The 16,311-nt window shown below is 33.8% G+C and overlaps 1 protein-coding gene across 2 annotated transcripts in view; it reads right to left on the reverse strand.

The window, feature by feature from the left end:
* The window catches only part of EDIL3 (EGF like repeats and discoidin domains 3), a 440,701-nt gene that overhangs the window by 275,759 nt on the left and 148,631 nt on the right, over positions 1-16,311 (reverse strand). The window contains exon 4 of one of the 2 annotated variants that reach the window (XM_068535611.1): positions 5,760-5,789. The exons of the other annotated variant lie outside the window; for it this stretch is intronic. Coding sequence (XP_068391712.1) covers positions 5,760-5,789 — 30 coding nt within the window. The remainder of the gene's footprint in view (positions 1-5,759; positions 5,790-16,311) is intronic. 2 annotated transcript variants of the gene reach the window in all.

Here is a 16,311-nt window from a genome sequence, read left to right on the forward strand (position 1 = left end):
ACAAATAATGACTTCTTTCTATTTTTTAGAGATTATAGCAATAAACTTTTTAGTTTTATATATTGGGTTTTAATATTTAAGCCTGCTTAGCATATATTTATGAACAAGAATATACTTGACAATATAATTAGAAACGTTGCTCCAGGCACTAGAGGGAAAATAGCCATGTCTATATAAAAAAGGAGAAAATTTGCTACAAATGTAAGGTGAACAAAAACGAGGATGTGCAGCTTTACGTTAGACCCCCAAGGAAATAAAGTGCTAAGATCAAAATGCAAAAGAGTGTTACGCTCATTAGAGAATAATATGGTTAGATATCATTCCTTTCCAAAAGCATGAGTTGTAGAATAATTGAGCATAGTCTGCCATGCAGAATTAAATTCTATAAGAAAACAGGAAAGAGATCTAAAAGAATCTGTAGCATAATTAAGAAAATCACAAAATCCACCATAAACAGAAGTAATGTTTTTGTAGGACTAAGATTGAGTATTTCAAAAACAAGACAAAAATATCTAATCACTGCGTCCTGTGTTTAGCTGCACAGATATATAACATATTTGTTTTAAACTATATATATGGTTTGTTTATAAAACTATGAATATATATATATATGTAATATAGCCTTAAGTCTTTATTACTGCTAGTCAATGTTCTATTATATGTATAGATTATTAGTTCTTAGGTGTATTTCCTCAGTGGCCAAACTGATCATTTATAAAAGATTAAACATACTAAAAGATTTAGAAGGAGCTAGTAAAAATGATGAAGTTCTGCTGTGCTGAATCAACACTGTCTCCACCTCTGATGGGCATCACAGAGGTCACAAGAGTCTACTATAAACTACTGTATCCAGGCAGTAACCTGTATCATCACTACCAATTGGGATCTGATATTAATAGGCCAGAAATGCACTTTTACATGTAAGTAAATTATGAAATTTTAACTTTATAAACATGTGAAGAACAGTATGGCTTTTGCACTTTAGTGTTTTAACATAGCTGATTGCTAAAAAGATTTTCCTTTTACATTCATCTGAAAATTCCATTTTTTCTAATCATATTTTTTGTTATTATATGAGCCAACAGTATTAGTAACTACTTTTATACAAATTCAAACTCAGTCTCTTTCTTTGATATTGAGAAATGACAAATGACAATTAGAGCAATTAAAAATCTCCCTTTAAGCAAGAGAAGAAAAAAAAAAATCAAGATTTGCTTCTGAGGTGGTATAAACAAAAAATAGTAAGTTGTGGTTTTATTAATTTTAGCCACTGATTTATCGTACAACTACAATATCTCAACTGTGTCACTTTCTGACTGACTGATCCCATTCAGTAACATTTTCCATTTCTAGTCCTCTTTTAATTCTTACAATGATTTCACTAATTTGATGAACAAATGGTATTTCTAGAGAGGTAAAATAATAGCTAATGAGACAAAAAGAAATAAAGAGGAATGAAGAAATTTATATGACAATAAGCCTAATTTGATAGACCTTATAGTTAATAAGTTACATTTTATATGGATTAGTTCATTTGTAGCAGTCAATTTTCTAATGTAAATGTCTTAATTTCTTAAAGAACACAGACAAAGGCATTGGTGTAATCAGTTTATCAAGTCTGTCCTTACTATGAAATTTAAATGGAAGATAAATAGAAATTGGATTTGTGCAACATGGGAGAAGCAGCCACTGACTTAACTCTATTAAAGAGTGTTATTAAAGTTATAAATGGATCTGTATCTTACACCTACAGATACACACACACACACACACACACACACACACACACATGCACATTCTCTTAATATTTGCAAATCTTTGTTTTTGAAGGCCTATTTTTTAGACCAGTGTCTGATGAATATAGTAGCACAGTTCTGAGACTATAAAAGGGAATAACCGATGTTGCAATATCTGAAGGAAATTTCAAAAGAGAGTTACCAAAATTATTTGAGCAACAGCAACACAATTGGATTACATATATCACCTCTAAACAGGACTCATTTGGAGGTACAGTACCCGTTATGGTTTCTTTAAAAAAATGAATCTCATTAGTTTATAATTAGATCTTAGTATATAACCTAGTTTGAAGGAATTTCTTGTACAGTTCATAGATGTGTTTTTGTACTCAATGATAAGATGTTTAAATACCTGAACATAAGATTCAACTAAGATAAATAAAAAGAAGCTTCTGGTAGTTACAGAAACAGGTGTTAGGTGAAACGGCCCTTGTAACTCAGATACTACAAACATGGTGCTCTGGGCTAATACATCCCATCGGAACATTTGAAGATGAAAATAATTAACAAATAGGTGCTCCATATTCAATAAGGGGACACATCTCCATGAGTAGAAACACAGATGTGACATATTATGCATCCCCTCTATAAGTCAACACCAAAAAAGCTGTTACTAAGCACTTGCTTTTTGCATGGCAATTTAGAGGTTCAAATAAGAGAAATTACGCATATTTGAAAAAATGACTAAAGACAGAGTGAAGCATAAAAATATTGTAAACAGAAACATTTGGTAACAGAGTAGAGGAATCACTTGTCTGTTTTATGGTGGCAGTTATAAAAATTCTAAATATAAGTCAAATCAAATATACTCTATTGTAAAGAGAAAAGCGCATATCATTTCGCAGCATTATAACACAAGTAACACACTATCTAATATCTCATTAATTTTCTCAGGGTTATATTGTCTCTTTCTAATTTTTTTTATACTATATGTTAGTCCAGACAGAAACCTATTATTTTCTCTAAAAAGTATTCTGGACAATGAGAATTTTTCATGATTATTGAATTATAATTAATCCAATTCTGTGTACCTCTGGGGTAAAAAAACTTAGATTTGCTATATAATATCCATACATTGCAAATATTTAATAAATAGTATCATTCAGTAGTATCCACTAGGCACCTGCACATTTAGATAAACCATGTATATATTTGTTTTTAAAAATATTAATTTTTAACTTATAATTCATATATTAACAACTGGTGATCATGAGCCTGTGACTATCTGGCAGCAAGAAACACCCCCATTTACTTTATTCCTTCTACTGTTGAACTCTGAGGAGTAGCAGATCTATTACAAATATCTGAATTATTTAATTTAAAGAAACTGAAGTATTATTAGAAGAAGTTACAGTCCAATTATGCCATGAAGCTGAAGGAAGAATGTGAAACTGATAAAGATATCATGTGGGGACATATGAAAGTTTAATTCAGGTACAATTTCTGTGGCAAACAGATGATTGCATTTCACTGATAATTTAAACAGAATGGAGAAATAACAGAAAGAAAGATCAATTAAAGAAGGATCAAAAAGATAAAGGAGTCTGAGCTTGGGAAAGATCATTCTAGTTAAACTGTTGATGGAAGGAGATGAAAGTAAAAACAGAGACAATCAACAATATTTTAAATATATTTTGGGTAATAGTTTAAAATAAAAGATATATTTTGATAAATATTACTGAAAAAGACACATAAACAGAATAATAGATATTTAATTGAGAAAAATAGTTGTTGAAAAAATTGGGGGCAAGAAGTACCAAAAAAGCTCTAAAACAAAATCACAATCCACTTTCCACAATTATTCATATTCCTTATGAAATCAAGCCTTTACAAATCTCATAATACCTTGTCAAAAGTTTTAATACAACTACACAATAATACTTTTTATTATACACTTTGATAAAATTAACGGAAGAACATTTGGCTCCCGTTGGCAGTTTCATATAAAAGGAATGTCTGCTTTACTAAATGCAAATTTTCTTAATGTTAACGTAATCTGTATGTGAAACTATTTAGTTAAAATATTACTTAATACATTTGCTCTATTCTAATCGTCTGTGCTAAAATCACAACAAAAACATCTGGTCATATATGAAAACAAAAATATTTTAAAAACATAATTTAAACTCTATGATGTTCAGATCACTCTAGAGTCAAATAAATATTTGGGGAAAAATGTTCAGTTGCATTTACAAAAGAGTTTCTTAATAAGCAGAGAGATTATTAAAATAATTTTAAAATAAGAAAATTACACCAAGAAATAGTTATATGTATTACTTACATTAAATTAAAATTAATCTTCATCATGCAAAAATAATTCTTTTGCAAAGTCAACTAAACTGCTTGGCAGGCAACATAGCTAGGAATGAGGTGTAAGAATATTAGAGGAATGAAACTGCTCTAGAAAAGCGTAGGCTCACAAGGACTGGTACTCACACCAAGAGAAAATTCAACTAAGGCTGAGAAAGACAGAGTCTTTGAGCAACCCTGTCAACACTAAAGCCTCAAGTCAGGGCAAAAAGAAGTCAGAAACTAGGCAGAGGAAACTCATAACAACACGTAAGTCTGCTACTGAGTCATGTGATTAGGTTGCTCCTAAAAATAGGCTACATAATACTGACTAGAGTAGGAGAAAATTATAGGCAGTTCTTATCATCCAAATCAGGTTATAAACTATCTAACAATATTATGAAAATGAAACATTAACTGAGAGTTTGTCTTCTGAGATTCCATTTCAAGGCAGTGATAATGAGTATAATGCAATATGGCATCCTTGGAGTTTACCAAAGATATTTGTAAGATGTCTATTTCATTTTCTTCCATTGAATTTTTGATGTTTTGAACCACTTTTACAGGTAAAAATCCCTGCCCAGTTCTAGAAGAAGGTAGAAATCAAGAAGTCTCCTACCAATTGAAATAAGTTAGGTCTATGAATTGAAAAGACCCTATACCGTACCTGAGTTCCAATAACTGGGCTACATTCCCCATTTCCTATACAATCAAGCCCCATTTTTGTCCATTAGCTTCAGTAACCATTTCCTGCTCCTGTCTCTCAGGCCTAACTCCCTTCCTCAATTGCCTAAGAAAGAACCTGGTGCTGAGTTCTGGTCTTTCTCTTCCAACCAGCATCTAACCCCTCCATCTCAGGGCTTTATCCCTTTTCCCTGATGTTGCTAGTCTGCTAGCCTGGGCCTTTTATTACTTGCTAACCAGATTGGCTGTGGTGCCTGCTTTCTCCTTATAAATGTGCCTGGTCTTTGACCCATCCCACTGTCCTAGAACCAAGTTGAAAACACCATGCCTTCTCTACCATTTGCATTCCTCACAGTATTTAGTTCAGACCTGAGCCTGTTCTTGATCAATGCTGATTAGATGGATGAGAAGCAGAGTCATGATGCCAAGTTTCAGTATCATTAAGTTATAACTGCAAAAATTATTTTCTTAACGAAAGTGAGTATTTGAGGCAACAACATGATTTTTATCCTTAAACTTAAATGAATATCATATTCAATGTCAGTCATATTTGATAATGCAGTATTCTATCATGGTAAGTCATATTTCTGAAAGTCTGTTTCATCATTTTCCTCTTTTTAATTTCAGTCTCCTCATTTTATTAATTTTCTACATTTTATCATTTTAGTTTTTTCTCCCCATTTTATGACTTATTGGCATTTTTCTCAATGTTTTAATTTTCCAATTTTCCTTATTCTGTAATAGTGATGTGATTTTTTGTGTTATGATTTCCTCTGTGACAGTTCATTTTCAATTATTGTCTCTTTTTATTCAAAACTCATAACCAACATCATTTAGACTGGGACAGCGTAATGGGTTCAAGAAATAAAGTAAATAAATAAAACTGTGCCAGTTTTGTGGTTGAAACCTGAACAAATACATTTCAAACGGTCTATATTACTAAGGGCATTAAATTAAATAGGAATAATCTTTACAGCATAGGAACTTTACCTGCTGAAGTTGGCTCTTCTTCATCTGATGCTATGATAGAGGAAAAGAGATGGGGTGGGAACAAAGAGAGGAAGTGAGTGAGATGAGAGGAAAGGAGTGAGGTGAGAGGGAGAGAGAGACGGGGCAGAGAGCGAGAAAGAGAAATTGAGATTGAACATAAATATATTTCACATTTCTAAATAATGACTAAAAGTCTCTGACTTGAAATTTTGTATATACATCAGAAATTTTTCATTAGATAATTAGATAATGACAGATAAATGGATAGTACTTACATTAAATTAACATTTAAATACTCTCATACTTTAAAATAAGCAAGCATTAGAAAAGACCATTCGGTTGTCTGAATTTGAATTTTCCTTTTGCAAACAAGGTTGAATTTTTTAGCTTGAGTGGAAATTATTATAATTATTATAAATAATATTGTTTAAAATATAAATTGTATATAACATAAATACCCCAACCATCCACTTTGTGGGAATTTTCTATTAGCAAAGAGGAATTAAAAGGTATTGTTGACAGTCAAAAATTCTGTTCCATGAGTTAGAAATTATAAAAAGGTAGGAATTATTAAACCTTAGAGTGACTCAGAATCACTCTGAGTGTTGGTTAAACACAAAGATTCTCTCTCTCTCTCTCTCTCCCCATCACATACACACACAAACACACTCAACTCATGTGTACCACAAACTTCAAGATTCAGTGGTGGTGTTTCTGTGTTGAAGCCACAGGAACCTGCATTTTAAAGGTTGACCCCAAGCACACATGGATAAGTACGGATATTACAAAAGGAGAGGTCACATTATGAAAACATAACTTTATGCTAAAGCAGTGGTTCATGACCCTGCATCTATACAAGAATTGCCAAACTCTGGGCCCACCTCAAAATGATTCAGAGTGTGAATCATTTTGATTCCTTCTTTAAAAGGGGACATTTTTGAGAGCAGCACAACTCCAAGGGTAATAATCTCCTGTGTGCATGTGTAGGACGGAGCATGGTGTTGCAAAAGTGAAGTAGCTTCACAATTTTGCCTAGAATGCACGTCTTCATCTTTATACTAACAGACATGCTCTGTGAGAAGATATTTCTGCTCTGTGCACAATTGCAGCTTTATCAGAATATTACTGCTGAATTATATTACTCTAGCCAGCACTACTTCATTTGATTCATGAAGTTTTAAAATAAAAATTTACTCAGCTGAATTGCTTATACAGGAGTTTTGTTTCCAGGTGATTTGTTCATCAAGGTATCGCTGTGTAACTAGGGAGCAGTCTCCACTATTTTCCGTTAGGGTTACATCTGCACAGAGTACACATTAGACAAGCTTACTCTGTGTCCTGACAGTATTTTCCTCTCACACTGTTTGGCTTGTCTCCTTGGCACCAAAAAAATAAAATAAAAAATAGAGCAAACACACTTGGCACGCATGGTGTGGAGAACATAAATATTTAAAAGCTGTTTGCTGCTTTATCATGTCCAAAGCACTTCACAACATGTTCAAAGAAGAAAACTGTTGGTAGCTTCTAGGAACTCCCTTTTAGGAAAATACCACAGGGGCTTGTAGAAGTGCTGACTTGGGTGGGTCACTGTTGGTAAAAGTCTGGAGATTCAAAAGGAACAAGAATAAAAAAGCTTACACTTATAGCTGGTCACTTTGTGTACGTGAACTGAATTTATAAAGCAACTGATGAGATGAAATATACTCTTATTTGATAGATGAAGATACAGAGATTCAGAGTGACTGAACAATTTGTCTAAGGTCAGTTTGAATTCAAGCTCACGTGACTTTAAAACCAAACTCTTTCCACTGTGCCTTACTGTCTCACAAAGTGCTAATTCAGTATCCACTAAAAGAGAAAAGGAAATGGGAGAAAGGGTCATGGAATAAGGACTGGCTAGATTTCAGATAATGTTCCCTGGACTTAGCCTAAGGGAAAAAACAAAAACAAAAACTGGATGTAAGGGCTACAAGAGAAATCCCTTTAAGAAATGAAGTGGTCCCTTGGAAACTTCTTCAAGTCCCTGACAATCCAGGAATAGACATAGGCAGGAGAGGGACTGACTACGAGGTTAAACAAAACATCCCAAGCCTGTGATGCCTAAGAAAGAAATATCAGAAGGGCTAAGATTTTATTCCTCCATTATATATGGATAAGCAAGAAATTTTAGGAAATGACTAGCAAGCACAGAAGTAAAGACAATTCTAAACTTACAGGAGTCACAGCAATTAGATAGTCTTAAAGCCAAAGCTCCTGGGGTGTACTAACATACACTTGAGCCTATAATACCTGAAAGCATGTTTGTAACAAATTAACAATATTAGAGGGACTTCCCTGGTGGTCCAGTGGTAAATAATCCGCCTTCCAATGCAGGGGATGCAGTTTCGATCCCTGGATGGAGAACTAAGATCCCACATGCCGGGGGGCAACTAAGCCCGTGTGCCACAACTACTAAGCCTACATGCCTCAACTAGAGAGCTCGCATGCTGCAAACTACAGAGACTATGCGCTCTGGAGCCTGTGCACCACAACTAGAGAGAGAAGAACCTGCACGCCACAACTAAGAGCCCTTGCGCCGCAACAGAAAGATCTTGCATGCCGCAATAAAGACCCGATGCAGCCAAAAATAAATAAATAAAATAAATATTTAAACAAACAAACAAAAAAACAGTATTAGAATCAGCAGGTACACAAGTCTGCACAGAATTGTATTTCTCTGAAACATCTCCATAGTGGTACTTCCTCATAACTTGCAGATGTAACTATATTCATACTACTAAACATATTCATACTATTAACCAATATACATACTATTAAAATACACACACATATTCACAAAGGTACATACAGGGTTAGGATTGGTATTAATTCACCATTTCAGTTATTGCTGGCAAAGATGGCTTTGTAGGCTAACCGCATTACCAAACAAAGCATCGTGAACTATTAACAGGTGGCAGCAAGAGCCCCAGAAGTACAAATAAACCTCAAAGTGGACATTAGTGGTCTATTTAGTGACATTTAAGTGAAATTACGGATCGTAGAAGTAATTTCATGATACCTAAATGAGATTCCTTACTCTTCCTACTTGCTTCTTGGAATTCATGAATCAGCAAATAAAAATACACACACACACACACACACACACACACACACACACACACACACAGGTCTGTGTCACATGCAAGTTCCTCTAATCCTGGAAATTAAAAACACATGCACCAAAAGAAATAAAAGCAAACTAACAACTCTGTATTGTTCAGCCTGGTGACAATGTAGACGAATGTACTGAAATTATGGTGATGGTAGGGAAAGAGAGAGTAAAAGTATATATCTAATACACAGAATTTAACTCAGTGTGGTCCTCTCATTGCCCATAACAGAATCACCTAGGATTTTGTTAAAATGCCACAGATCTAATAAATTTGAATTCTGGGTGTTAGCCCAGGTTTTTGCATTTTTAAAAAGCTCAGCAGGTGACTGTTATGAACACTAAGTATTGAGAATTATGTCTCTATCCATAAAAAGTTTATTGCAGAGCCATGGGTCCAATTGTTGGAACTGCAGCAGTAAACTAGCAGGCTTGTAGAAAACCCTTTGCAACGTACTCTGTGGTTGTTTGGCCGACTTTCAATGCTCTTTCTCTTGTAACGTCTTCAGGTTTATTTTGGTATCTACATTGATGCCTTGGGGGAAGATGACTCTTCCTTTGGATTTAGAGAGAGAGTCTGTATCTCAGAACTAAGTAAATCTTTTCCCTTTTCCTGGCCACAGTTATTGGTCTAGGTAGGTATATGATCCAACTGGAGACAATAATGTGTAAGGACAGGTTTGTAGGTGTTTGGGTGAGGAGAGATCTTGGAAAGACACTTTCTTCTGCGGAAGTGTCTGCAAATAACCCTCTCTCTCACTTCTTTAGGTAAGGACCAGGAAGTCTGTGGCCCTAGAAGCAAATTGTTAGACATCTTGCAACCATGATGGGAGCCAGCTTTAGAAAGAAGCCAATTCTCAAAGACTGAGTAGATAAACAAAACGAAATTAGATTACTGATGATATTATTGAGCCACTGAATCATATCCTGACCTTACTCTAGACTTCTAGCTCTGAGGAAAAATACTTGCACTTTATTATTTATTTAGTTTTAGTTGAGCTTTCTCTTATTTGCAACTAATGGCATTCAACTGCCATGGTAACCAGTTTTGTTGTTCCCATTTAAAATATATTAGAACGCCTGAGAAATTAATCATCTCTGAGGCAGGCGAGACCAGAAATACATACAGTCTAGGGCTGTGCTTTGAGGGCAGCTGGGCTTTCAGCAAATTTTTATTTTAATTTTTCCACAGAGTTTACCACCACATTTTGATACAATAAACCTATTCCTCTGCTTCTGAAGTTGGTCACAATTTTTTCAGGACAGTCTGGCAGTGTACATCTTCATGAACTGGGTTGGTGCTTAACCGAAGGAGAAGAAGGCATCCTACAGATTTTCCTTCCCTTCCCTCTTTCCTCCCTCCCTCACCTTTCTCCTTTGCTCACAGGATCAACTGTCAAGTACAATAACTACACAAACCCAGTGAGTTTTGTATTACCCTGATATACATGTGCTAGCAAAACACACATACTTCTTCATTGAACAGGCTCTAGTCTCTTCATGTGGTCTCAACCATTTTTATATCTCCTGGGTTTTTTTTCTTTTTTTCTTATCCTTGGGTGTTTTAAGGAAACTTTCATACCTTGGAAATTCTATCCATTTAAAACAATTCTATACCCAGCCCAGCATCGCTCACCATCAAATAGGAAAAGCTCATTATGAAATACATAAAATACATTCCTTAGCATATGATAATCTATTTTACATAGAGATGTTAGTTCATATTGACTTATGGATCATTTTGTTTGCTATACTATAAATCTAGTTAATTATACACAAATATGCTTTGCAAATATACAATTATCTATGTAATTTATGATTTCCATGAGCAAAGCAACAAGAAGTATGTATTCTTGTACTCTCACAACATTTTAGAATGTTTTTATTCAACTGCAGTGATGCAAAAATAACGATGATATGTATGCATGATTATTCATGCCTGCCTAGAGGTTAAATGCTATAAATGTGTGTGTGTGTGTGTACATGTGTGTTAGTACTAAAACAAAGAGGAGTAAATGAACATTTAAAATTTGTGAATTCAGTCATTTAATTAAGTTGTGGAGTTGTCTCTGGAAGTATACAGAGAAGTATTTAGAAAGAGGTTTTATGAGTTTACATGATCTTTGTTTTATTGTTTGTTGATTTGTTTGTTCTTGGCCAATGGCCCAATGAGGACAAGCCTCAGGACTTAAAAGTTGCTGTTACCAACTCCTTTTTTGTGAAAGTATGAAGAGAAGTGTTAGTCTCTCCTGGCCAAAGACTTCAGACAGCATACTATGTGGTCAATTCTCCACTCTCAGAACTGCAGAATAATTGGGTCATGGTAAGCAGCAGCAGTCAATGGATTTGCAGAGAAAATGTTCAGAGAATTTCAAAGTCTTCTCTATTCTATCAGTCTTCCACATGCAGTTTGATTCTTGTGCTAGATTTGGAGGACAGCATTTATTTGAATACAGTTAATAATGTGTAGTACATAAAATATAATTATGTATACATGTAGTTAGCCTGTAAGTATGTATTTGTATGCTTACTAGTCTCTTCCGTTAGACTAGGAGTTTCATGAGGGCAGGAATGTCCCTCTTTTGCTCACCCTTATAACTACAGTTTTTAGAATAATACCTATAACACTGCAGGGCTCAATAAATATTTGTCAAAAGAAAGAAAGAAAATATGTGTAAATATTTAATACAGTCCTCTGTTACTCAGTAAAATTTAGTTGCTTCTTTATGCTACATTACTAGACTTGCCAAAGAGAAAGCCTTAAATGTCATCTATATTTTTGTTATATAAATTTATATATAATCATATATAATAACTTATATAACTATATAATCATATTTTCTTTCTTGGGGCAGGAGAGAAAAGGAATAATATTTGAAAAGACAATGATTGCTCCAATGACCATTTCATCATCTCATGAAAAAATAAATCTGTGATTTTAAATTAACTCAAAAAGCATCAAACTATAGTTTATTAATTAAATAAATTCATTAAAATAGAACCACAAAAATGCACTTTCTAAAGTTTAGTAGTAATATAGCTCACATGAGTTTTACAGGCTACTTATACAGTTAATCTTGTTAACAGCAATTAATGCATTTGTGATTTTCTCATTTTAGAAAGCGGTACAAATGGGGAAAATAATAAAGAATGAATGAAAGCTTTGGTTTCATTTTTTTCTACTAAGTAAAAAACATATGTAATTTACAAAGTATTCCCAGAGAATTGGGTAGCTGGGAAGTAATATGCCTCAAGTAACAGGCCTATATTCATACCTCAGCTAGTATTAAAGAGACTTTGGGGACAGAATTAGGACACATTTTGCTACTTAAAGGAAGCACTAGGTTTCCTTTAGGCTAGGTGATTTAACATTACAAAAGCCTATAATTCAACATTTCATGTATTTATACAACTGTCCTCAAAAATCCTTTGTTTATTCAATGTGTCCTCCCTCCCTATCCAAATTCACCTCATCATTGTAGAATGAATGCAAGTCTCACCACCCTCATTTCTTTAGTATTTATTTTAGTTTCCCGATTTAGTTGCCTCCAAACATCCCCCACTAGCTTTTAAACTACAACCTAAAGCCAGTTCTAAACAAAATGGCAATAATATTTTCCAATCTTGTTCCCAAGCTGGACATTATCCATGCTCCTTCTTTCAAAGGCAGCAGTTATGTTTCAGTTTTGTATAGTGCACATAATTAGTACTGAGTAAATATTTTTGGAAAGCTATCCAGTTTTAGACATGAGAAAATGAAGTCCAGTAAGTGAATTTAATGGCTGTTTTACATTACTGGGAGCCATCTAAAAAGAGAATTGGGAATTAAACCTAAGGTAACCAAAGAAAATTCATGGCCAAATAGAAGAAACTTGTGAAGGATAAAGCAGGTCAGAAGTTAATATAAATGGCTGCTCACATTTATCAATTTCCAATAAAATTAATTCATAATTTTTTGAAAACTTAATACAGGAGAGGAGGGAATAGTTCTGGAAGAAGAATGCTGTTTAATGTGACAGGAAAGCCATGCAGCTGAAGTTACTTGCTTATCATATGTGAATTTCAGATGGTTAAACACCTATATTGTTCTGTTTCACAGCAACTGACAGAAGGAAGCTAATACCACCAGGCTCATATTCTATGGATTTCTGCTTTATTTACGTGTGGGCAACTGCTCACTTCACCCTCAATTCATTCCCATAAGTCTGGACAAATTAGCTAATCTAAAAAGTAAATCTGTTAAAACCAAAAGAACCAAAAACGAAAAAATAATGGATAAGTCAGCAATACTGGCACAAATCCCAGAGATAGCATCCACTTAAGGAAACCACGGAATCATTGCACATAAAATGTTAATGTCAGAAGAGATTTTGTGATTAAGGGGTTGGCAAAAAACCCATTGTTATAATGGGTTAAGATCTGCGTTAGAAATATATTTATGATATTTATTAAATCATCTAAATTATCAACTAAAAACTCAAAACAAACTGAATTTTGAAGTAAAAATACTTAAACATCAGAATACATATATAAAAATATATGTAATTATAATTAAATATTTATACTATAAATAAAACTAGGATTATATAATATATGATGTTCTTTAACTTGCTTTCATTAATATATTGCACATATTTTCTATCTCAATATTATCAGTGAATATGGACAATAATAATATTTTATTTTATGGATAAACCATGATTTATTTAACTAAGTCTCTACTGAATGATATTTGGATGGATTCAGGGTTTTTCTCTTAGAAATACTATTTCAATGAATAATCAGACTCCATTTGAACAGTGGTAGAACCATGAAACAAAAATAAATGACCAAATAATTTCATTTAATAAATAAGAGCTCATAATCTTAAACACAATATAAAATATTCATTTTTTATAAATAAGGCTTTTAAAGGATCCTCTTTTATGCTGTCAGCCTATCTTTAGTAACATGCTTCTTAAATATATTGGACAATATTATATTTGTGACAGCATAATATATTATGCTGTCAGCCTATCTTTAGTAACGTGCTTCTTAAATATATTGGACAATATTATATTGTGACTTATGAAAGTTACCTCCCTTGCAATAGAGTTATTATTAATGGAGATCAAGTAAAAGTTCCAGTGACCGATGCCCAAGCACAAGACACAAGAGACAAAGAAATGGCTGAGCTGTGGGCTTAAGGAGATGCAGCCTTAGACTAACAGATTTCCCTGCCCATCACCTTCACCCCACTAGGGGGTATGTAGGGCTGTATACTGAATATAATATTCTTATATTAAATAATATAAAACTTCAACGTTTAAAAAAATTAATGGTGACTACTTGAAGACAGAAAATTACCTTATTACAAAATATTGGCATATAATGTGTGTGTGTGTGTATGTGCACAAGCCAGTATTTAATGATACGGTTATTTCAAACATGACATTTATACCATTTATGAAATCTGAGAAGCCTTTTAGTAAAATATCATTCTTTTTTCACTACTTATATTCCAAAGAGGAATTCAGAAATTTTATGATGGCTTTGAAATGATGGGTTCCCAAAATACAGATCCACACATCTGGCTTAATTAAAATATCTTTTGAAACTCAAAAGATGAAGGGAAAAAACAGTGGAAGGTGTAACTTGAATAGAGCTGAGATACCTCTGGTGGATCTATCTGTTTCTCTTTGGTCAAGGGGAATTCTTTTTTTCATGTAGCTTGAACTCATCCCAAGGACACTGACTATAAGTGATGAAGCACAGGCTCTGCTTGCCTATACAGAGCTCAATTAATCTAATGTGCCACTGACTTATTCAGCACTGAGTTAATGACTGCTATAGAGGATTTTTTTCCTGCCTGTTAAAATAGAAGCTAAAATTAAATGTTTTCTTTTCAGAATCATTAGGACCTTCTTGAAAAGAAAATAGTCAGTGTATCTACATTCAGGTGTTAATCAAATGACATTGACAATGTAATTTCCCTATCTTCAGAACTTGTCTCCCTAGGATGAATTTTTCCTTAATTGGAATGTCTTTAAGGATAAAAAAAAAAGTGATAAAAAAAGTGGACAGGTCTAACTTTAAGGCAATGAAATTGAATAAAGGTACAAGGCTATTCAGGGAGGGCCCAAGCCCCATTCTTCTTATCTTTGAGGTTATTTTCAAGTTGTGAATGCACACTATTAACTTCTACTTTTCCAAACTGTCAAGAAACAGTCTAGGAAACAGCCTGTTCAGAAAGCAGGACGTAAGCGACTTTGCATAAATAAAAGTTTAAATCCAAACTGAAATTAAAGGTCACTTAGTCCAACCTGCCAATCAAAAATCTAAACATTGCTTCAAAACTTCTAGTGGCAGGGAACTCATAATCTCACAAAGAAACACATCATATCACTCTCCTAAAGACAGCATCTGGAAAACAATGGAATAATGTGGCTTTCTTTGACATACCAGCCATTCAAATATTTGAAGACAACTAACATATTCCCTATAATTCTCTTCTTAACTGAGACAAACATCTCCACTTAATTTCATAATCGTGACGTACAACCTGGTCATCATTTTTATTAACCTCCTCTTGATAAATTCAAATTTGTCAGGGTCTTTTAAAACACAGCAATACGAATGACATCTTACAGCAACAAGATTTAGATGTCCAGATGAGATCTAACTAGCACAGAATACAATGGTGTTATTACCTGCCTTCTTCATGTTGCTGAAAGAATTAATTTCCTTTCTCCCCTTCCTCCAGCCTCATCTTACAGATCAATTCCTAGAACACTGGGGGCTACTAATCTTATCTCCTTTCTATCTGAAGGCAAGATTGGGCAGGAAAAAAAAGGGGGAGGGAGACATGTGGTGAAGGTCAAGAGAGAACAGACTGGCTTGCAAGCCAGTATCTAAAAGTACCTTAGCAATAGGAAAAATTGCAAAAGTTTGAAATCAAGCAAAGCCCTAAATGTATTTTTCCAATCTTTCCTTTTCTCTCTAGCAAAGAATCTAGTTTGCATATATTTCATATGTAGTTGATTACATTCACAGACAGGAAAACCAAACATTTGTCTTCATTGAAACAGTTTCCTTAGTGTCCAGGACTAGGTGTCCATCTAGATGGATATAAATATTTTGTGGTTTCTCATGGGATTTTCCACATGTCAGTTGACATTTCTGTTCATAGGAGGGTCTCCTGAAAACTATTTTTGAAACTTTGCAGTTGCTTCTTTCAGCAATTAATTTCTGGTTAGAAATTCTAGGTTAGAAATTAACACTAATTTCAGTCAATAAGCCACGCTGAGCCTTTTCCAAATCAACTACCTATTAGACCGAGTCTTATTGAAAACAATCATGATAATTAATGAGTTGAAAAACAGGTTTATCTTGGAGGCAGAAAAAAACATAATGGAAAAAAAAAAA

This window comes from Eschrichtius robustus, chromosome 2 (assembly GCF_028021215.1).
Source record: "Eschrichtius robustus isolate mEscRob2 chromosome 2, mEscRob2.pri, whole genome shotgun sequence".
Taxonomy (NCBI): Eukaryota; Metazoa; Chordata; class Mammalia; order Artiodactyla; family Eschrichtiidae; genus Eschrichtius; species Eschrichtius robustus.